The following is a 22,983-nucleotide window of genomic DNA, read 5'->3' as shown; positions in this document are numbered from 1 at the left end:
TAATGGTAGAACAACCCTTCTGTTTAGAAATTCACTAGAAAAGTATACACACAAAATTTTTAAGTCTACCTGACAACATTAGAGAGCTACCAACACAGTTAAGAATTATGGGGCCAAAGTCTGGAACAAAATGCCATTTTCTCTAGAAGCATTTGCCAATTCTAAAAGAACCAGTTGAGAGGTTGGGAAGATGAGATGAGCTTTTGGCAGAATCAAGAAGCTAGAGGGATAAAAAACTAGAACTCTATCAAAGAGGTTAGAAGATAAACTGGTAAACATCAGGCTTCAGGATAAGAGCCTTAATCTGAATCATCTCAATCCTTGAATGAATTAAGGTGATATGGGATTGTTAGTGCCCTTACTTTAGCTACCAGCCAGAAGCTGAAGTAAATCCTCTATGAAGGAAAAAAAATGTCATCTAGAAACCAAAATGATCTAATTTTTCACAATGTCCAGAACTTTATTTAGAAAGGAAGCAAACAAAAAATGGGCTAAAGACCTTAACAGACACCTCAACCAAAGAAGATACATAGATGTCAAATAAGCATATAAAAAGATGTTCCAGGACATATGGCATCAGGTAAACCCAAATTAAAATGAGATACTATTAGGGGTGCCTGGGTGGCTCAGTTGGTTGAGCATCCGACTTTGGCTCAGGTCATGATCTCACAGTTCATGAGTTTAAGCCCTCTGTCGGGCTCTGTGTTGACACCTTGGAGCCTGGAACTTGCTTCAGATTCTGTGTCTCCCTCTCTCTCTGCCCCTCCCCTGTTTGTGCTCTGTGTCTGTCTCTCTCAAAAATAAATAAACATTAAAAAAGTTAAAAAATAAATAAATAAAATGAGATACTATTATACTCTTATTAGAATGTCCAAAATCCAAAACATAGACAACAGCAAATACTGCCAAGGATATGGAACAACAGGAACTCTCATTCATTGCTGGTGGGAGTGCAAAATGGTACAACCACCGTGGAATACAGTTTGGCAGTTTCTTACAAAACTAAACATATTACTATCATATGATCTAGTAATCATACTCCTGGATACTTACTCAAAGGAGCTGAAAAGTTAGGTCCACACAAAAGCTTGCACATGAATGTTTATAGAAGCTTTGTTCACAACTACAAAAATTTGGAAGTAATGAAAATGCCATTCAGTAGGCGAATGAATAAACAAACTGTGGTACATCTAGACAGTGGAATATTACCCAGCATTAAGAAGAAATAAGCTACCAAGCCATGAAAAGACATGGAGGAAACTTCAACGCATTTTACTAAATGAAAGAAGCCTATCTTTTAAAAAAATTTTTTTGATGTTTATTTATTTTTGAGAGAGAGAGACAGAGACAGAGACAGAGACAGAGGATGAGCAGGGGAGGGGCATACAGAGAGGGAGACACAGAATCTGAAGCAGGCTCCAGGCTCTGAACTGTCAGCACAGAGTCTGACATGCAGCTTGAACTCATGGACTGTGAGATCATGACCTGAGCTGAAGCCAGACGCTCAACTGACTGAGCCACCCAGGTACCCCAAGAAGCCAATCTTAAAAAGCTTCATACTGTATGATTCCATTTATATGACCTTCTGGAAAAGGCAAAACTATGGAGACAATAAAAAGTTCACTGGTTGCCAGGGCGGAAGCGAATGGGAGGGATGAATAAGAAGGAGCACAGAAGGTTTTGAAGGCAGTAAGAATACTCTGTGTAATAATAATGGGTATTATGTCATTGTACATCTGTCCAAACTTATAGAATATACAACACCAGAGTGAACCCCAATGTAAACTATGTACTTTGAGTAATGATAACTTGTCACTGTAGATCCTTGGTAGCAAATGTACCACTCCAGTGAGTGATGTTGATAATACAGGAGGCTGTGCATATATGGGGAAATCTCTATACCTTTCTCTCAATTTTGTTGTGAATCTAAAATTATTCTAAAAAAATTAAACTATTGGAAAAAAAGCAGGACTGGACAACAACATGACTGAAAACCAAGAGAAACAATGGTCACAGGCCCAGAGGGGATTCAGATAATGGAGTTATCATATACCATTAAAAAAAAATGTTTTTAATAGTACAAGTACCAGAAGGAAACAAGAGAATGGGGTAGAAAAACTAATTGAGAAGGTAAGGAGTAAAAACTTCCTAAATCAATGAAACATATCAATCCATACGTCTACTAAGATCAGTGAACCTCAAGAAAGACAAACACAAAGAAGAACACACCTAGCACATCACAGTCAAGTTGCTATAAACCAATACAAAGAGAAAATCTTAAAAGTGGTCAGAGACAAAATTACCTCCAAAAGAGCAACAAGAAGACTTAAAACTGACTTATCAGTAGAAACAATGGAAACCTGAATACAATGTGCTACAATGAATTCAATTCATTCACTCATTAGACAAATATTTATTGAGTATCTACTATATGCTAGACACTGTTCTAGGTACTTTGGGATGCATCAGTGAATAAAACAAAGAATGTTACTTCTATTGTGTAAAATTATATAACAAACATTTTTCTTTTTGGTGGGGGGGGGGGGGAGAGAGAGAGAATGAATGAATGGATGAATAAATGAATAAATAAATATAAGCAGGCTCCATGCCCAGCATGGAGCTGGGTGCAGGGCTCAATCACGCAACCCTGGGACCCATGCATGACCTGAGATAAAAATTGAGAGTTGAGTGTTCAACTGACTGAGCCACCTAGGTGCCTCTATAACAAACATTAAAAAAAAAAATTTTTTTTAACGTTTATTTATTTTTGGGACAGAGAGAGACAGAGCATGAATGGGGGAGGGGCAGAGAGAGAGGGAGACACAGAATCCGAAGCAGGCTCCAGGCTCTGAGCCATCAGCCCAGAGCCCGACGCGGGGCTCAAACTCACGGACCGCGAGATCATGACCTGAGCCGAAGTCAGAGGCTTAACTGACTGAGCCACCCAGGTGCCCCTATAACAAACATGTTTAAGAGGAGAAATAATAAACATTTTTAAGAGGAGAAATTGTATACGGCATGTTTGACAGTCTATTTAGGAAATACAGTTCATTTTTTGCTGTTAGAATTGTTACTTAAAATTTTGACTTAATAGATGTGACTGGTACTTTTTCAGTGATGGATGAGATTCTTTATAATCAAGTAGTCTGTTTATTGCACAACTAGACAAAATCTCTCAGGCTGGCTTTTGGGTAATGAAAAGTCATGCAATTTCAGAGCTGATGTTTCTAGATGACCCTAGAGGTCATCTAGTCCACACTCATCTTTAGACATGAAAAGAGCAAGGCACAATATATTTGGCTTTTCAAGGTCACACAAGTAGGGAGACCCACCAATGACTCCTGGTCAAATGTTCTTTGTTGTTGTTTATTTGTTGTTTGGTTTGTGGGGTTATTTTGGGAGGGGGATTTACTTTGTATCAATGTTAACATGTACATAATTTTAAAGCTTATTTTAGGGGTGCCTGGGTGGCTCAGTCAGTTAAGTGCCTGACTCTTGGTTTCAGCGCAGGTCGTGATCTTAAGATTCGTGAGTTCAAGCCCTTTATCGTGCTCTGTGCTGACAGCATGGAGCCTGCTTGGGATTCTCTTCCTCTCTCTCTCTGCACCTCCCTGACTTTCCCTCCCTCTCTCTCTCTCAAAATGTATAAATAAACTTTAAAGGTAATTTTATAACACTTAAAAAATAGTAGTCCCTTGCTCTTCCTCTGACCACCTCCAAGTCCCAGTCTCCAGAGAGAAGCATGTTTATTCAGTGCACGCATCTGAAGTGTCTGAGAGGGGTCCTTTTCCACTTTTAGCCATTTTGCAGTGCATGCCTTTCATTTAAGTGCACAGGTGGAATAACTGGCCGGTCACTGGTCACCCTGTTGCTATTCATTAGACAGGACTGTTAACTAATGAAATTGATTTTCATGTGCGATTTATGGAATAAGTTTCACTTCTCTAGAGTTGGAGCTGAATACTGGTTACAGGGGATTAGTGGTTCCATAAATGTGTATTTTCAGAACAAAGTCTGAATTTTACACCGTACAAGTTTTTTCCTTAGCTTTAAAGAAAAAAAAAAGGTTAAAACCAAAACTTTTCTAAGGTCTTGAACATTTTATTTTTCTTTAATTAAAAAAAATGTTTTTATTTATTTTTTGAGAGACAGAGACAGAGCACGAGCAGGGGAGGGGCAGAGAGAGAGGGAGACACAGAATCTGAAGCAGGCTCCAGGTTCTGAGCTGTCAGCACAGAGCCCGACGCGAGGCTCAAACTCTCACTGTGAGATCATGCCCTGAACTGAATGAAGTCAGACACCCAACCAACTGAGCCACCCAGGAGCCCCTAAAGTCTTGAACATTTTAAATGAAGGGAATAAAAATATCTTACAGTTACTAAAATTTTATGATTATAAGTACATTTACATATAGTTCCTGAAGAAACTATATAAGCATATCATTTTCATCTTGGTGGGATATCAATATACCATTAATTTGCCTTTGGCATTTGAAGCGGTGCTTATTTTAGCTATCTCAGCACTTGCTTTGTAATGTGGAAATGCTTGTGATGGAAAGCACTGAACATAAGACTACTAAATAATTTATTTTGACAATTATTATTGGTGGGTTGGAAGACGGCAGCAAAGCAGGAGGACCCTATGCTTGCCTCATCCCATGAATACAACTAGGTAACTATCAAATCATCCTAAATAACCTGGAAATTGACTTGAAGACAGGCAGAACAAACTCTACGATAAAGGTAGAGAAGAAACCACACTGAAGAAGGTAGGAAATGTGGAGATGTGGTTTAGGAGAGAAATGGATTGTGGCTGCTGCAGTGGGGAGGGAGCCATTCTCTTGGAGAAGGGCAAGAGACAGACTAACACAAAGGGGAGCACACAGGGAAAATGAATCCCCATAGCAATTGGCTTGGAAAGCAAGAAGGGCTGAATTTTGTGACTTCTGGCAATCATCAGGGCTTAAAGCCTGATGATTAGGTTTGAAGGTCAGTGGGCTTGGCTGAGATAGAGCCCAGAGGGCACTGAACTGCTCTTGGAGAGACGGCAGGCAAACAACCCATGGACACCCAGCATGGAAACAGTGATCTGAAGAGCACCAGGGGCACACAGTAGGAAAAGACAGCATTCACAGAGAGACCCCCTCCAGGAACAAAGGAACTGGCTGGCACCATTTTCCTTCCCCATCCCTCAGCATACAGGGCTACCAGTGGGAACCAGTGCAGCACTGACACTTGCTATCTCACTTGCTTACATCAAGCCTCCCCCGTCCACACTCTGGTGTCACCCCCCTGCCTGTCACGCTTGTCTCAGTCCCAGTGTGGTGGGCCCCCTCCCCTAGAAGAACAACCCAAATCCCTGCTCACGCATCTTCCAACTTGAGATATTTGCCAAGACTTGGTTCCAGCACTGGTGGTGACAGGTCTCATTCCACAAACAGACCAGAGCACACCTAGCTAAAACATGCTACATTCAGGCCAGGGACCAAACACTGCCCACAACAGGCAAAGAGAGCCTGGGCAGACAACTGGCCCAAAGGATAAAGTGGCCAGGACTAAACATTGGGGCACACACAGCACACATTAGAGACACTCCCACGAGCACCAGGCCCTGGGGAAATGGGGACACCACATGACAGGGCACTAGAGAACCTCTTATTAAGGCCATTACCCTCAAGAACAAGAGATATAGTTGACTTTCCTAACACACAAGAACTGGCACAGAGACTTAGACAAAAATGAGAAGACAGAGAAATTTATTCCAAATGGAAGAACAAGACAAGGTGATATCCAGAGATCTAAGTGAAACAGATATAAGTAACATACCTTATACTGATATACTGATATACTCTATCAGTATTTAAAGCAATGATCATAAGAATACTCACTGTACTTGAGAAAAGAATGGAAGACATGAGTGAGACCCTTAATGCAGACATAAGGAATAGTGTACTAGAGATAAAGGGTGTAATAAACAAAATGAGAAACATACTTGATGGAATGAACAGTAGGATGGAAGAAGCAGAGAAAAGAATAAGTGACCTAGAAGACAGAGAGAAAAGAATTATGCAGAACAAGAACAGACTTAGGGAACTCCTAAGTCCCTAAGTCCTAGTGACTCCATCATACATAGTAATATTGATAGTATAGAAGTCCTACAAGAAGAAGAAAGAGGAAAGGGGGCAGAAAATTTATTTGAAGAAATAATAGCTGAAAACTTACCTAATCTGGGGAAGGAAACAGATATCCAGATCCAGGAGGCACAGGGAACTCCCATCAAAATTAACAAAAGCAGATCCACACCAAGACACACTGTAATTAAACTGGCAAAGTTTATAGCAATATAAGTCTACCTCAAGAAGCAAGAAAAATTTCAAATAAACAACCTAACCACACACCTCAAGGAGCTAGAAAAAGAACAAAAAAAGCCTAAAGCCAGCAGAAGGAAGGAAGGAAATAATAAAGATTAGAACAGAAATAAATGATACAGAAATTTAAAAAAAAAAAAATAGAACAGATCAAGCCAGACTTAGGGGCACCTGGGTGGCTCAATTAAGTGATCGACTCTTGGTTTTGGCTCAAGTGATCTCAGGATTTGTGGGATCAAGCCCAGCACTGGGCTGTGTGCTGACAGTGTGGAGCCTGCTTGGGATTCTCCCTCTCTCTGCCAAATAAATAAATAAACTTAAAAAAAAAAAAAAAACGCCAAAAATCTTTAGCCATACTTATCAAGAAAAAAGGAGAAAGGCCTCAAATAAAATCACAAATGAGAGGGGAGAAATAACAGTCAACGCCACAGAAATACAATTATAAGAGAATATTATGAAAACTATATGCCAACAAGTTTGACAACCTAAAGAAATAGATAAATTCCTAGAAGCATATAATCTACCAAAACTATAACAGGAAGAAATAGAAAATTTGAACAAACTAACAACAAAGAAGCTGAATCAGTAATCAAAAAACTCCTGACAAACAAACAAACATCCAGGATCAGATGGCTTCACAGGAGAATTTTACCAAACATTTAAGGAAGAGTTAATACCTATTCTCAAACTATTCCAAAAAATAGAAAAGGAAGGAAAACCCCAACTCATTCTATGAGGCCATTAATTCTCTCATACCAAAACCAGATAAAGACATCACTAAAATAGAGAACTACAAGCTAATATTCCTGGTAAACATAGATGCAAAAATCCTCAACTACCAAACCAAGTCCAATAAAACATTAAAAAAAAATTATTCACCAAAATCAAGTGGGATTTATTCTTGGGTTGCAAGCATGGTTTGACATTCACAAATCAATAAATGTGATATATCATATCAATAAGAGAAAACATATTCTCCATATGATCATTTTGAAAAATGTAGAAAAAGCATTTGACAAAATACAACATCCATCCAAGATAAAAACCTTCAAAAAGTAGGTTTAGAGGGAACATACCTCACCATAATAAAGGTCATATATGAAAGACCCCCAGCTACCATCATCCTCAATGGGAAAAACTGAGAGCTTTTCATCTAAGGTCAGGAACAAGACAGGAATGTCCACTCTTACCACTTTTATTCAATACTGTACTGGAAATCCTAGCTGCAGCAATTAGACAACAAAAAGAAATAAAAGGCATCCAAACTGGTAAGAAAGAAGTAAAATTTCCTTTTTTTTTTAAAGTTTATATTATTTATTTTTTAGAGAGAGAGCGAGAGAGCGAGAGAGAACACATAAGCAGAGGAGGGGCAGAGAGAGAGAGGGAGAGAGAAAATCCCAAGAAGGCTGCACGCTGCCAGCACAGAGCCCAACGTGTGGTTCAAACTCACATATCATGAGATTATGACCTGAGCCAAAATCAAGAGTCAGATGCTCAGTTGACTGAGCCACCCGGGCACTCCTAAGTACAACTTTCACTATTTGCAGATGACATGATACTATATATAGAAAACCCCAAAGACTCCACCAAAAGACTGTGAGAACTTTCAGTAAACTCACAGGATACAAAACCAATACAGCATTTATAAACACCAATAATGAAGCAGCAGAAAGAGAAATTAAGAAAACAATCTCAAAAATAATAAGATGCCTAGGAATAAACCTAACCAAAGAGGTGATAGATCTGTACTCTGAAAACTATAAAAAAACAAAACAAAACAAACCAACCTGATGACAGAAATTTACAACAACACAAAGAAAAGGGAAAACATCCCATGCTCATTGATTGGAGGAACAAATATTGTTAAAATTTCTGTACTACTCAAAGCAATATACACATTTAATGCAATTCCTATCAAAATACCAATAGCATTTTTCACAGAACTAGAACAATTCTAAACTTCGTATGGAACCACAAAAGACCCTGAATAGCCAAAGCAATCTCGAAAAAGCAAAGCAAAGCTGGAAGCATCATAATTCTGGAGTTTAAGTTATATTACAAAGCTGTTGCAATCAAAACAGTAGGAAACTGGCACAAAAAATAGCACAGAGAGCAATGGAAGAGAACAGAAAACCCAGAAATAAACCCTCAACCATATGGTCAATTAAATCTTTGACAAAGTAGGAAAGAATATACAATTGGAAAAAGACAGTCCGTTCAAACAATGATATTGAGAAAACTGGAAAGCAACATACAAAGTTTTTTTTTACTTTCTTACACCATACACAAAAATAAACTCAAAATGAATTAAAGACCTAAAACCGTAAGTCCTGAAACCATAAAAATCCTCGAAGAGAACATAGGCAATAACTGCTTTGTCATCGGCTGAAGCAACTTTTTTCTAGATATGTCTCGTGAGGCAAAGAAAACAAAAGCAAAAATAAACTATTGAGACTTCATTGAAATAAAAACTTCTGTACAGTGAAGGAAACAATCAACAAAACTAAAAGGCAACCTGCAGAATGGGAGAAGATATTTGCAAATGACATATCTGATAGAGGGTTAGTATTCAAAATCTATAAAGAATTTATCAAACTCAACACCTCCCAAATGAATAATCTAATGAAAAAATGGGCAGAAGACATTAACAGACATTTCTCCAAAGACATACAGATGACCAGTCTGTTTGGTGGGAATGCAAACTGGTGCAGCCACTCTGGAAAACAGTACGGAGGTTCCTCAAAAAGTTAAAAACAGAACTACTGTATAATCCAGTAATCGTACTACTCAGTATTTACCCAAAGAATACAAAAACACTAATACAAGGGGAGACAGAAACCCCTATGTTTAGAACAGCATTATTTACAATAGCCAAGATACAGAAGCAGCCCAAATGTCCATCAAATGATGAACTGATAAAAAAAAAAAGATGTGGTATATTATACAATGGAATATTACTTCATCCATAAAAAAGAATGAAATCTTGCCATTTGCAATGATATAGATAGAGCTAAAAAGTATAATGCTAAGTGAAATAAGCCCATCAGAGAAAGACAGATATCATATGATTTCACTCATATGTGGCATTTAAGAAACAAGATAAACAAATGAAAGGAAAAAAAAAGAAAGAAAGAAGCAAATCAGGAAACAGACTGTTAACAATGGAGAACAAACTGATGATTACCAGAGGGAAGGGGGTGAGGGATGGGTTTTATAGGTGAGGGGGCGTAAGGAGTGCACTTGTCATGATGAGCACTGAGTGATGTATGGAATTGTTGAATCACTATAGTGTACACCTGAAACTAATATAACCCTGTATATTAGTTAACTAACTGGAATTAAAATGAAAACTTAAAAAGACTCAATTATTGTTAACATTAATCCTACTGAATAATTCATGTTTTCCCCAGGGGAAACACCAAATAGTGAAGTAAATGTTTTCATTCATCTGGTATGTATAAATCTAAAATCCAGTAATTGAAAATGTCATAACTATAGATATATTTTTAAATGAAATTTTCTCCATTTAAAATTACTTACATATTAGGTCAATTGCATCATGGATTATGAGACTAGGTGCTTACATGAGACAGGAAGCTGGCTGTGGACTGGGATGACGGTACATTAGAATGGGAACGGTTGGCTGAGGATGGCTGTAGAAGGCGTGGCTTCACAGAAGTATTTGAGGTGTATCCAGGGCCCTGAAGTTCCTAGAAAACAATATAGATGTGAGCAAAATAATTGTCCACCTACACCTACAATTGTGAAATCAAAACGTATTTCACAAACATAATTTCAATTTTACATGTTGAACATCTATAAAGCAAGATGATTCTGAGTCACTCTTTGAGGACTAAGCATATGCTAAGAAGATGCCTTCACACTGCTGATTTTGAAAGAGGCATTTGAGATGTGAAAACACCTCGGATGGTACGCTACTTAGCTGGTTTCTAACTTTTGCCAAAGACTCTACGCTAGTTGGGGCATACTACTGAGAAAGGTCCTCTACAACTATCGCGTGCTCCAGCCCACAAAAGTATCCATTATGGACACTTTAACGTATGTCTGCAACTTGGAAAGCAGACATAAATTTCAGTGGAAAATGCACTGTTTTTAAAGGACACATGTTTTGGTGATGCAGATTAAATCATTTTTGCTATTCTCCAAACAGGCTGAGCACACTCACACTTTGGACCTCTGCACTTGCTTGACCCCCTTCTGTGTGGAAAATTCTTCCTTCAGGTATCCCCATGGCATACCTGAAGAAGGTGTTTGCCTCTCTTATAAACTTAGCAGAGAGTACAGTGTTTCAATTTGTTACTATAGGAAGAGGACAGGTATAGATGTAATGATGTTTATGCAGATTTTAGAACTGCTAGTATCAGATAATGTTGAAGTACACTTGACTGTGTCCAAGGTACATGAAGTAAATATAAAAGTATACCAAAGAATGGCATTAATTTCACTTGAGCTATTTCTGATGGAAAAAAGGCCTTACTTTTACATCCAAAGTGTGTTGAAGTTTTAGGCGCACAGATTCTTGTTCCTGACGCTGTATGATATCTTGACATTCTGCAAACTGCAAAGATGCCTACAATCAAACAACCACATGTGGTTTGTCTTCCATTCTCTACACAATTTTGTTTTGTTAACCTATAAATACAGAGTTGCCATCTCTTCAAGGGAACCCCCCCACACTAACTTGCATTTATCTACTTATCAGTTTTGTTCATTAAACTTAGAACTGGAGGCCATGCCTTTATCCTCTGTATCCCTGGTATCTATGTAGCATTTAGTAAGAATGAACTAAGGATGGAATAAGCAAATCGCTTTAGTAATGTAAAAAAATGACCACAACTGGAATTCATTAAATCAACATACCATGTTTTAAGATCAAAGCTGGAATAGGTGGGTTCACAGGTCATTTTACCTAACCATAAAGGCTCTGGATTTCTTAATAATCAGGACTAGTTTGGGTATATTTTTGCCTTCCAGAGTTCTCACAAGTAAGATTTATGCCTTTATGATACATTGCAATAACAAACACAATGTCACTAACCCTTCTCATTCTTGGTGGTTTTTTTTTTTTTTTTTTTTTTGAGACAGAGAGAGAGAGAGAGAGAGAGAGAGAGAGAGAGAGAAGCAGGGCTAATGTTTTTTTTTTTTTTTTTTACCTGAAGTGGGGCTCGTGCTCACCCGAATGGGGCTTGAGCTCACCCATTGCAAGACTTGAACTCACAAACCATGAGATCATGCCCCGAGCTGATGCTTAACCAACTGAGCCACCTAGGTGTCCCCTGAGTTGTGTTTTCTACCAGCATTTTCTGGACTCCAATGAATGCCAGACATTAGCATTATGTTAGCATTTTACTGATATTAACAGACTGTATTCTACCTAGTGTTCAAGTCATTTTGTGGCAGTAAGTTAGATTGAAGACATATTTATTTATTCAGTCCAGTGAGGACCCCAGGTGTATCTTGCATCTTGTATCTTACTGCTCCTGTGACTGAGTTAGCCTCAAAAAGAATTTTGTAAAAAGTACACAGTATAACTGTGCTTTAAAGCTTAGAAGAGCCTTCTCTACTCTATAGGCTATGGTTTTTCCTTGTGCTAGGTGACTGGGATCTAGTAGAGATTTGGTTCCTATCAGCATGGAGCTTTTATTCAGAACATGTCTCCTCAGTTAATAGCTATTTAGTTGATGATTACTTTACACACTTAGTAACTACCTTATCAAGAGCAACTTCCATATTAGCAACTTTTTCTTTCAAACGGCGCTCCTGCGATCTCAGGACTTCCAGTTCTCCAGCCATCTTGTTTTTTTCTGTTGCAACAGTACTCAATTCCTGGCTTAATTTATTCTTCTCTTCTTTTAAAAAATGCTTTTCCTATAATTATAGAGGAAAAAAATTATCAGAAATAATATGTTGATGTAGATGCTCAGATGTGAGGGAAATATAAAACTAATATAAAGATCTGAACTATAGTTCAATTCATATGTCACTTAATTGTTCTGAGTTGGAGCTGGGAGCTATTAGAATCATGTCACCATGTACTCTCTTATTTTTATAAGAGAGCAGAGGAGTGGCAGAGAGAGAGGGAGACACAGAATCCAAAGTAGGCTCCAGGCTCTGAGCTGTCAGCACAGAGACTGATGCGGGGTTCGAACTCGTGAACTGCGAGATCATGACTTGAACCGAAGTCAGACTCTTAACTGACTGAGTCACTCAGGTGCCCCAAGGGTAGCTCATTTTTAAAAAGCTCATTTTGGCAGGGAAGGGGACAAAATATAAGAAAAATTTAAATATAGTGAACAAACAGAGGGTTGCTGGAGGGGTGGTGGGAGGGGGGATGGGCTAAATGGGTAAGGGGCATTAAGGAATCTGCTCCTGAAATCATTGTTGCATTACATGTTAACTAACTTGGATGTAAATTAAAAAATAAATAAATAATTTAAAAAAACAAAGAAATGCAGAATCCCTTGCTCCTCCACTCCTGGACTTACTGAATCCAAACATGCATTAAAAATATTTTTAATTAAAAAAAAATAATAAAAAAGATAAAAAGGTTCATTTTGGGTCTGGGAAGAGCAAATGCCTGACCCACGCTCACTTTCTACATACGCTACATACCTCTTCACCCCCACTACAGCCAGTGCTCACAAACCCTGCTTTTACAAATGTTGATTTGTTCCAAAGTGATTGAACTATCAGGGAACATTTGAGCACAACATAAGTTTCACACTTACTATGCACAGTTGCACTTATAAGAAATACTAAGTCAACACAAAACTGCACCCGGCTAAACAGAGCTGTGTGGGAATACACAAAAAGCACACATGCATGCTCCTCAAACACCAATCTGCTACTACCTCAGTTTATCTTGTGTTCTGAGTCACATCCGTGCACATCTGGTGTCACAAAAAACCTCCCTTCTACCCCCTCATAGTAACTCACAAGCTGCAGCCCTTTGATGCACACTTCTACAAGCAGACTTCAGGTCTTTTTCAAGATAAAGGACCATATTTATTGTAGTATTTATGTATTTCTTAGCCATTTAACACATGTAAAACTGCACCACCACTTTTCATTAGGTCCCTACTTTTCGTGTGTTATTGATGAAATTTGTTAGTGAGGTACTCCTAATCCCATTGTTCTCATAACCCCCGTGGCCTTTTCTGCACAATTTTGTAGACACACGTGTCACATTATAGCAGAACTGCCCATGCTTTGTTAATAGTCGTTCCCTGTCTCTACCAGGAATGTCCTTTTGTCCATTTTCTGCATTTAAAATACTAGCTCCTTCAAGGTCCTACTCAGAGGCACCTGAGTGGCTCAGTCAGTTAAGTGTCTGACTTCAGCTCAGGTGTGATCTCACACAGTCCACGAGTTTGAGCCCTGTGTTGGACTCTGTGCTGACAGCTCAGAGCCTGGAGCCTGCTTCTGATTCTGTCTCCCTCTCTCTCTGCCCTTCCCTTGCTTGCGTTCTGTCTCATCTCTCAAAAATACATAAACATTAAAAACAATTAAAAAAAAAAAGATCCTACTCAAATGTTCCTTCAGGAACTTTCCCCTCACTCTCTCAGTCAGAAATAAACTCTTTTCTCCATTTTACTTGGTAACTCTGCTATGTCTTATCCTGCCTGCAGTATATTAAAGAGTGAACACACTGGCTTCCCTCATTCTGAGCACAGGGACTCACCTTATTTGCAGTTGTCATTGCCTCTTCCAAAAACTGTATCTTGCTTTGAAGGGCATCTATCTGACCTCTTTTAGCCGTGATTTGCTTTTGCATCCCCATTGCCACTTTCATAGCTGGGGGGAAAAAGAAAATAAACGGCCTTAGTTTTTAGTGTCTAAATTTGGGGAGGCTACTATAAATTGATGGTTAAACACTATGAGAAGGTGACAAGATTCTCCAAGGCACTTGGACAGTTTCAAGAGACTGATCACGGGAAAAAACAAAACAAAACAAACCTTCAGACTTCACAATATTGGGATATAACAATTTTCAGCAATTACAGAGAGATTTTGAATTGAGAATGATTATTTTGTGATTTCCTTGCTACTGGTATTAATTTCACTGACCATGATAATTTGCTGTGTCTCCAATGGTTATATAATACTGATCAAATTCATACTTACACATATCGAACATATATATATAACAATAGTTGTATACTGAACAATGTAGAATTTTCTAGAAATTCATATTTAAAATACCACAAATGGGGTGCCTGGGTGGCTCAGTAGGTTAAGCATCTGACTTCTGATCTCAGCTCAGGTCTTGATCTCACGGTCGTGAGCTCAAGCCCTGCACTGGACTCCACGTTGGGTGTAGAGTCTACTTAAAAAAAACAAACAAAAAAACCCCACAAAAGACATCTATTATTTATTTTTTTCATATGATATCCTATAAAAATATCATAAGTGATTGTGTAAGACTTCTATTATTAAGTGATCTTTTTAAAGATTCCAATGATACCACAAACCATTCAATTTTCATTCTCATGGCTATTGCATGTGCTTGGAACTCACTACTATTTCAATAGTAAAATTGGCAGCATTAGCACATACGGAATTATTTTAGTAAAACTGGTGATGGGGTGAGAATGTTCAGGGCAGGTAGTAGGCACTGAATACTTCAGATATGGGAGACCATTGAAAAGACATATGAAGCTCATCCTTGCTTGGAAATTCAAAACCAGAGACCCAGTGTTGTTTCCTACAGGAAAGAGATTTGAAAATGCCACTGGCTTTGAGTTGAGTCAGGTCCAGATACAGCTTAGAGGTTAAAAGGCAAAGAGAAAATGTATCATTCTTCTTTTTTTTTTAATTTTTAAAAATATTTACGTATTTTTGAGGCAGGGGGAGAAGGGGAGGGAGAAAAAGAGTGAGAGAGGGAGACTGAGAGGGAGAGGGAGAGGGAAAGGGAGAGGAAGAGAGAATCTGAAGCAGGCTCCAGGCTGTCAGCACAGAGCCTGACCTGGGGCTCGAACCCACAAACAGGGAGATCATCACCTGAGCTGAAATCAAGAGTCGGTCACATAAACGACTGAGCCACCCAGGTACCCAAAAAATGTACCATTCTTTAAAAAAACCATCAGAGAGGATAAAAGGTCTCACTTCTTGCTAAGGAGTAGTTGCTATAGCGAAACTGTTGAAACAGGGCTCATCAGGCATGGCACATAGATCTATTAACAGAGCAGCAGTCTGACATCATTTGCTCACCACTCACCTAATTCAAGCACTCTGAAGAACTCTGGTCTGATTAAGTGGATCAAGGTTGGCCTTCAAGCTTGTTTTCTTAAATCTCTTTTAAGATAATTTAATCAATAAAAATTAACATTTGAATGCAAAAACAGGATTACTGAGTGAATTGAATCATTGTAATATGACTGGGGCTGTTGTGGAGATGCCAGCAGGGCACTGAAGAGAGGGCTCTCTCTGGTGGTGGGGGAAGGGAACGGACCCCCAAATGGGCCTCCTGAGCGACTTCTCCAAACCCCACCATTTGCTTGCTGGTTAACACCAAGCAAGAAAGAGATGAACCTTTAAGGACTACACAAAATACAGAACACTTCGAGAACATGCATTCGGTCTCTGGACAGGGATTATGATCATCTTCTCTGTATCATTCTAGTTTTAATGTATGTGCTGCTGAAGCAGGCACAAAAATAAATCTTTGACACTAAAAAATGTTGAGAGATAAAAAATATAGGACTTACTTATTCTTACAGTCAGCTAATATAGCCATACCAACACTAATAATAATGATATAAAACAGGAGATAACCTTCTCTCTCAGAATTAATACAGGCAGCAAGGGACAAAGGGAACAGGTCCAAGGGGTGAAAGGGACCACTCATGCCAGCCGTTCAATTCCCAGGGTTCATCCCGTTTATATCGCAGAAAAGGAATCAGGAACTGACAATTAACCACAAATTTATAGTTTATGTTGGTAATGAACATGTGAAAAATAAGGGGTTGAATGAAAATTATTGGTGACGTGTATTTTTATCAACACTTCCTTAAAAGTAATTGGCATTTATAGACATTGAGATCTATTAGAGATTACTAAAACAGCCACAGGAAAAGAAAGATTCAGATACTTCAGGGCTTAAATTAAGCACACAGCATTTTCCCCCAAAACCCCCGAGTAGAACGACTGCTAACACCCATCGTTGGTGCCTGTCACTGTGCACCGGGACCCGGGAAAGGTGCCAGGCAATGCATCCAGGTTTGTGTTATAATAAATCTAGACCAATGGAATTAAAAACAGAAGAATAAAATCTAATAGAGCATACCATGACCATCGGATCCTTCCATCGACTTTAACGTATTTCTTGTTTGTTCGAGTTCAGACTGTGCAGATTTTAATTGCATTTTCAGTTTATTTGTAGTAGCTTCCATCTCTTCAGTTTTGTTTCGAAAATTCCTTTTTAAGACTTCATAGTCCTCTGTACAGTGTGATAATTACAGAAGGTTACTTTTTTCTACCCCACTGGATGAAGTATGTTTTATTTGTGATTGATGATCACAGAATTTTAGAGCCAGAAGAGACTTCATCTAGCTCCATCACCATTTGTTATAGAAATTAGATGTACATACACATTTCCCTCCTTCTCTACCCGCTTACTATTCATGGCTTTTTCCAGCCAGTGTAATTGGCTCACATCAATTGCATCTTAAACTTTCTTGGATGGTTGTACCCACCACAAAGGATCTCACCACCATTTGTAGGCAGGTGAATCTCCATGATGTGATCAGTAACCTGAGGTTGCTTTGTGTTCTAGCTTTTTTCTTTCAATGTTTATTTTGAGAGATGCAGAGAGAGAGAGAGAGAGAGAGAGAGAGAGAGAGAGAGAGCAAGCGAGCATGTGGGTATGCAAATCGGAGCACGAGCAGGGGAGGGGCAGAGAGAGAGAGAGGGAGAGAGAGAATCTCAAGCAGGCTCCACACTGTTGGTGCAGATGCCGAGCTCCGTCTCAGAACTGTGAGACCACGGCCTGAGCCAAAATCAAGAGTTGGATGTTTAACTGACTGAGCCATCCAGGCACCCCTCTGACTTTTTATCTCTAGTAACTATTAAAAGACCTGGCACACATTCATCATTTATACACAAGAACACACACACAAACACACCTTTTTATATATTTATATATGCTAGATTTATATACAGAGGGAACAGGCAGAGCCAAGACCTCTTTGCTGAAATCTGTCTCCCCACACATTTCTACGTGGATGTCCTAGCACCACCCACACCAACCAGCTCATGCTGGCTATGTATCATCCTCTGGCCCTTAAGCCTGCCCCTCTAACAGCTTCCCTCTCTCAACTGTTGGTACCATCGTTCTCCCAGTAACACAGACCTACAACCTGAAGGCCACACATAACCCCTCTAATCACTAAGTACTGCTGTTCAACTGCCAAAATACTCTAATCCTTCCTCTCATTCTCACTGCCACTGCCTTGGTTCAAGTTCTCATAGCTCCTGGGGCCATTGCAAGATCCTCTTGGGCTGGCTGGCCCCTGGCCTTTCTCTACCTGCTGACACTGTCCTTCCAAAATATAAGTTAGATGGCAATAATCTCCTGCTTAATGTCTTCTGCTGGTTCCACACTGTCTGGCTCTGCCTATCTACTCTGCCTCATATCTTAGCCTTCGTGCCTCAAATACTCAACTACTTCTGAGGTCATATTGTTATTTCATGCCTCATGCTTTAGCCCATAATGTTCTCTCCACCTGGGTTGCCCTTCTACTTCTTTTTTACCTGCCAAATCGCAGTGCTTCCTTCAGACTCAGCAGAGGAGGTTTGAGTCCTATAGGAGACTTTCTATACTCTTCCCTTCTGTACCCAGCACACTGATCCTCATCTGCTGTACTAACCCGTTCTATAGAGGTCTGGCTCCCAACTAGCTGGGGTCCCCCCTGTTGTGTTTCTAAGGCCTATCTCAGTATCTGGCCTAGTACATGCTCAGGAATCATGGACTCTGCATGTGTGTGTGTGTGTGTGTGTGTGTGTGTGTGTGTGTGTGTGAAGTAAATGATACCTGTATCACACTAATTGTGAACTAGGAGTGTTTTGGTTTTAAATTTAAGATCTTAGATTTCTCCTTTCCAGAAATCTATGCCAAGTCTGTTACATATGTTGCTTCATTATGAAACTTCTGATCAAGCTATTTGACTCAAAGGACTCAAAGTTTCCACTTCCTTCCCCCTTTTCTTGAAAACGCAGTGAAGAATTTCCTGGACTCTGAGAGGTGACTAATGTTAACAGTTAATGAGTGCAAGATACAGGAGCTCTGCTAGGAGAGGCGTCAAGACTTCTGGGCAGCATAATTAACCATGTTGGTGACGTGGGAGGCGCGGCCACCCTCCTGCAGCAGTCTTGGCGTCCATGCTGGACCTCAAGGGCAGCGCTCTGAGCGGTCAGTAGACCTCGAACCGAAGGAACGTACCTGAAAGACTGTGCAACTCGTTCCTGCTGGTCTTCACCTCATTTAATAACTGGTCCCTCTCCTGCCTGATGTCCTTCACTGCACGGAGCCGCTCAGAGCCTGCATTCACCAGCTTCACCTTTTCCAGCTCCAGGTCACTCACTCGGGCCTCAAGTTCCCGTATCTTTGCATCTTTTTTATCTTTTAAAATCTAAACATAGGGACAAATACAAAGGACAGAGTAAGAAAAAAAATTATGTAGATGTACTTATAATTGACATTGTATTAGTATCTTATCTATGTTTCGTATCTTTTCCCTCTTTCCTACAATATTAAATTTCTATTTTATTATAAAACCTCAACAGTAAATGGGAAAACAAAAGGAATATTTTACCTTCCTTTTAACCTTAGGTGTCAATCTCCAGTATCATTTGCTGTAGCTCCTTCATTATTCTTATCCCTATTTTTTTTAAGTTTATTTATTTTGAGACAGCGAGAGAGAGTGTGCACGCGTGCACTTGGGGTGGGGGCAGAGACAGAGGTAGAGAGAGAATCCCAAGCAGGCTCCTCTCTGTCAGCACAGAGTCCCGCTTGGGGCTCAATCTCATGAACTGAACTGTGTGAGATCGTTACCTAAGCCGAGATCGAGTCAGGTGTTTGAGCCACTCAGATGTTCCTTTTTTTTTTTCTCCCATTAAAAAAAAAACAAAAAACAAACGTACTGAGCACCTACTTTGTGGCAGGAACTATTTTACATGTTGGGGACAGAGCAGCAGGGCAGGTTCTGGGGTGAGGCCTCACTTGCCTCCCTGAGTTCTGTGTCCTAGGAGCCTCACTAGCCTTGCCCTGTCCCAGTCTTGAAACACAGGAAGTAAAACAAACAATGTCCTTGTCCCCACGGGGCTTACATTCCAGTCAGAGGAGGCAGAGGATAACAAATATTTAATAGTGTAATAATAAGTGACTTAAAAAAAGAATAAAAGAAGGTGAGGGGGTAGAGAATGAATGCAGGGGAGGAGCTCTGCACGTAAGAGATAAGTTGGCAGGTAGAAAAGCGCCCAACTGCTATTCTTATTAAAGCCTGCAACAAGGCTGGCCCCTGGCTGGTATCTGGGGACTTGGATTTAGGAGAGTGTCCCCCACTCAAACTGTAAGAGTAGCTCACTGTGCCTAAACCATTTCTGCAGACAAAATTATTTATGCTGAATACCTGCTTTCCTTCTGAAGGACTGGAATACTTGCCAGGCAACGGGTGTCTGTGTGACCAGTCCCCAGTATAAAAACCCTGGGGACTGAGTCTGCAATGAGCTTCCTTAGCAGTATTTGACGTGTGTGCTGTCACAGCTCATTGCTGGAGGAGTCAAGTACATCCTGCACGGACTCTGCCAGAGAGGAGTTTTGGAAGCCTGGGCCTACTTTCCTCCCATGTACCTTTTCCCTTTGCTGATTTTACCTTCTATTCTTTCACTGTAATAAACTGTACCCATGGGCACAACTCTATGCTGAGTCCCGGGAGTCCTCCTAGCCAATGTTTGAACCTGGGGGTAGTCTTGGGGACCCTGACCCTCTCTGATGAGCAGAAACCTCAAAGAGGGAGGTGAAGGAGCAACCCATGTTACAGGCTTGGGGACAGCTCTAGGCTCGGGGAATGTGTTCAGGAAACAGCACAGCCATCAGAATGGCTGGTGGGGGGAGACTGGAATCTGCCACCCCAAACATGTTTCTTTGTCATAAAGATTATTTCAAGCTGATTATTTTGAGAAACAGCAGACATGGGAGAAGGTCTGAAAACAGAGAAATTGCCCTTTAAGGGATATTTCTATTTACAAAGGAAGTCTCCATTTGTAAGGGTGTCTCCCTCTGTGAACCACAAAAGAAAGGATGACTCTAAATTATAAGAGAATCTTATCAATGGGGAAGGCACAGTTTAAATCTGCAAAACAAACCTCATCCCTGTTCTCCATAGTTCTCCTGATCACCTTCCCAAAACTTGCCTCTCTCACCTCTTTCTTTGTTTTAGCTAAAGATGATATTTAAGTATTTAAGCCTGAAATCTTTTTGTTTGTTTGTTTTTGTTTTTGTTTTAAGTAGGCTTCACACCCAATGCAGAGCCTAACATAGTCTCAAGACTATGAGCTCAAGACCCGAGCTGAAGGGTGCCTGGGTGCCTCAGTTGGTCCAACTTCAGCTCAGGTCATGGTCGCATGGTTCGTGGGTTTGAGCCCTATGTCGGAACCTGAACTGACAGCCTGGAGCCTGGGGCTCAGAGCCTACTTCAGACTCTGTGTCTCCCTCTCTCTCTCTCTGCCCCTCCCTCACTTGTGTGCTCTCTCTCTCTCTCAAAAATAAACATTAAAAAAAAAAAAAACGCTGAGATCAAGAGTTGGATGCTTCACTGACTGAGCCACCCAAGTGCCCCTAAGACTGAATTCCAAGCCACCTCTGAGTTACTTATTTCCCTGGGCTTCTCCCTTGTATATATGAGATATATGTATTAATAAACTTCCGTTTGTTCTTTTCTTGTTGATCTGCCTTGGTTTCAGGGGTTCAACCGAAAATTCAGAAAGACAGAAGGAGAAGGATTTCTCTTGCTCTACACTGGAGTGGACTGAGCATGGGGGAAAAAAGGAGTTGGAGATGAAGTCAGGGAGGGAGCCGTGGGTAAGACTGACCCTAGAGGCAGTGTAAGGATGTGAGAGTTCATTCTGAGTGAGATAAGAAGCTGTTGGACAGTTTTGAGCATGGGAGTGATGTAACGCTTTAAAACAGGATTCTGGTTCCTGTGTGAAGCATAAACAGTAGTGGGGGGTGGAGGTAGTAGGGGAAGCAGGGAGACCAATGAGTAGGCAGTTGCAAGAGCAAGTGAGTGAGGTGGTGGCTGGATCTGGTCCTTGGGTGAAACAGGTAACAGCGATATGGAAAGTCTGATTTTGCATTTCCAGCTGTCAGAAGTTCCCAGCTTGGTATGCCTCTGCAAACTCTGACCAAACCACTCCTATTTCTTACAGAAGGCTTTTTCTCTGGACTTCTTCCCCATCCTTCTGTAGGGGCACCGCCTACTCTGAGTCAGGCACTGAAGTTTGAAATCTCAAAGTCTGCTACATCTGTCCCTTTCTCCTAACCCCTTATACTCAACTGTTCTCCAAATCCTTCCCTAGGCAATGCGGATTATCCTCGCCTCTCATGTGGATTCCTAGGACTGCCTCTTAACTGGTCTCTGTATTGGTAAGCCTTCCTAGGATGAAACCCCCTTACCAGGACCTAGGTCTGCAATACCCACATGTGACCATTGAGCACCTGAAATGTAGCTAATCTAAGGGGAGATGTGCTACAAGTGGAAAACGCACTGGATTTCAAGGACTTCATATTAAAAGACAATGTAAAATACCTCAATAATTTGTCACATTGATCGCAATATAAAAATATCACCATATTTGACATATATTGGTTAAATAAAAGTCCTTTCATCTGTTTCTTTTCAAGTGTCTACTAAAAAATTTAAAAATTCTATATGTGGCTCATGTAATTTCTAGTGGACAGAGCAGGCTTAGATCCTTCCAAGTTAACACCGTTCAAAAAAAAACCAAACTTACTTTTTGGTCACCAGATTGTTCCCCCAAAGTAAGACCTGTCGTCCAGAAATATAATATTAGCTAATGCAGTTTGTACAGTAGCAGTTTCAACGTAGAGGCCAATGCTGTGTTTGCAATGTAAACAGGTAACAGGCTTCCAGCTGCTTCAGAAAGGACTGGTGGAGAGCACAGGCCTCTCTCACTGCACAATCCCTGGGACAGCCTGAGGCATCACATGTATTGGGCATATGCTACCCTGTTCCACCTCATGGAATCAGCTGATGGACTTTCAGTCCTTTCTTAGCCTTTTCAGAAAGGATCCGGCTTTGAGGGCCCGCAGCTCATCCTGGTTCTGTGCTGTCAGTGTGTGCAGGACCCAGCCTGAAGAGGTGAGAGAAACCATATGTTCTGGGGCTCGGATTCCCCTCCCTTCTGCTGCTTGGGCTGTGGAGGGAAATGGTTGTGGCAGTAAAGCTCAGGTTTCTACCTACATCCTCTGTGCCTGTGTGAAGCTCTTCTCACTGGAGGAATTTCCCTGAAGCTGCTCCTGCTCCACGTTTGGGAACTGAAAACTAGTTTCCACCCTCTCCGATCTATCTTTGAAT

General features: G+C 40.4%; 1 protein-coding gene and 1 non-coding gene across 16 annotated transcripts in view; both read right to left on the bottom strand.

Moving 5' to 3' along the window:
* Positions 1-22,983, bottom strand: part of CCDC158 (coiled-coil domain containing 158) — a 101,956-nt gene that overhangs the window by 37,765 nt on the left and 41,208 nt on the right. For 14 of the 15 annotated variants that reach the window (XM_019467001.2, XM_019467067.2, XM_019467065.2 and 11 more), the window contains 6 exons: positions 18,828-19,017; positions 16,674-16,826; positions 14,070-14,182; positions 12,098-12,256; positions 10,866-10,958; positions 9,952-10,077 (listed from right to left, as the gene is read on the bottom strand). In XM_019467001.2, the coding sequence (XP_019322546.2) occupies positions 9,952-10,077; positions 10,866-10,958; positions 12,098-12,256; positions 14,070-14,182; positions 16,674-16,826; positions 18,828-19,017 (834 nt within the window). The remainder of the gene's footprint in view (positions 1-9,951; positions 10,078-10,865; positions 10,959-12,097; positions 12,257-14,069; positions 14,183-16,673; positions 16,827-18,827; positions 19,018-22,983) is intronic. The other variant, XM_019467061.2, reaches the window with a different exon arrangement.
* On the bottom strand, positions 15,934-16,040 carry LOC128776812 (U6 spliceosomal RNA). Its single transcript, XR_008421973.1, has one exon. It is a non-coding gene; the product is annotated as a U6 spliceosomal RNA (small nuclear RNA).

This window comes from Panthera pardus, unplaced genomic scaffold (assembly GCF_024362965.1).
Source record: "Panthera pardus isolate Hobbes unplaced genomic scaffold, ASM2436296v1 HiC_scaffold_13, whole genome shotgun sequence".
In the NCBI taxonomy this organism is placed as follows: Eukaryota; Metazoa; Chordata; class Mammalia; order Carnivora; family Felidae; genus Panthera; species Panthera pardus.
This window is presented reverse-complemented; position numbering and strand designations above follow the sequence as displayed.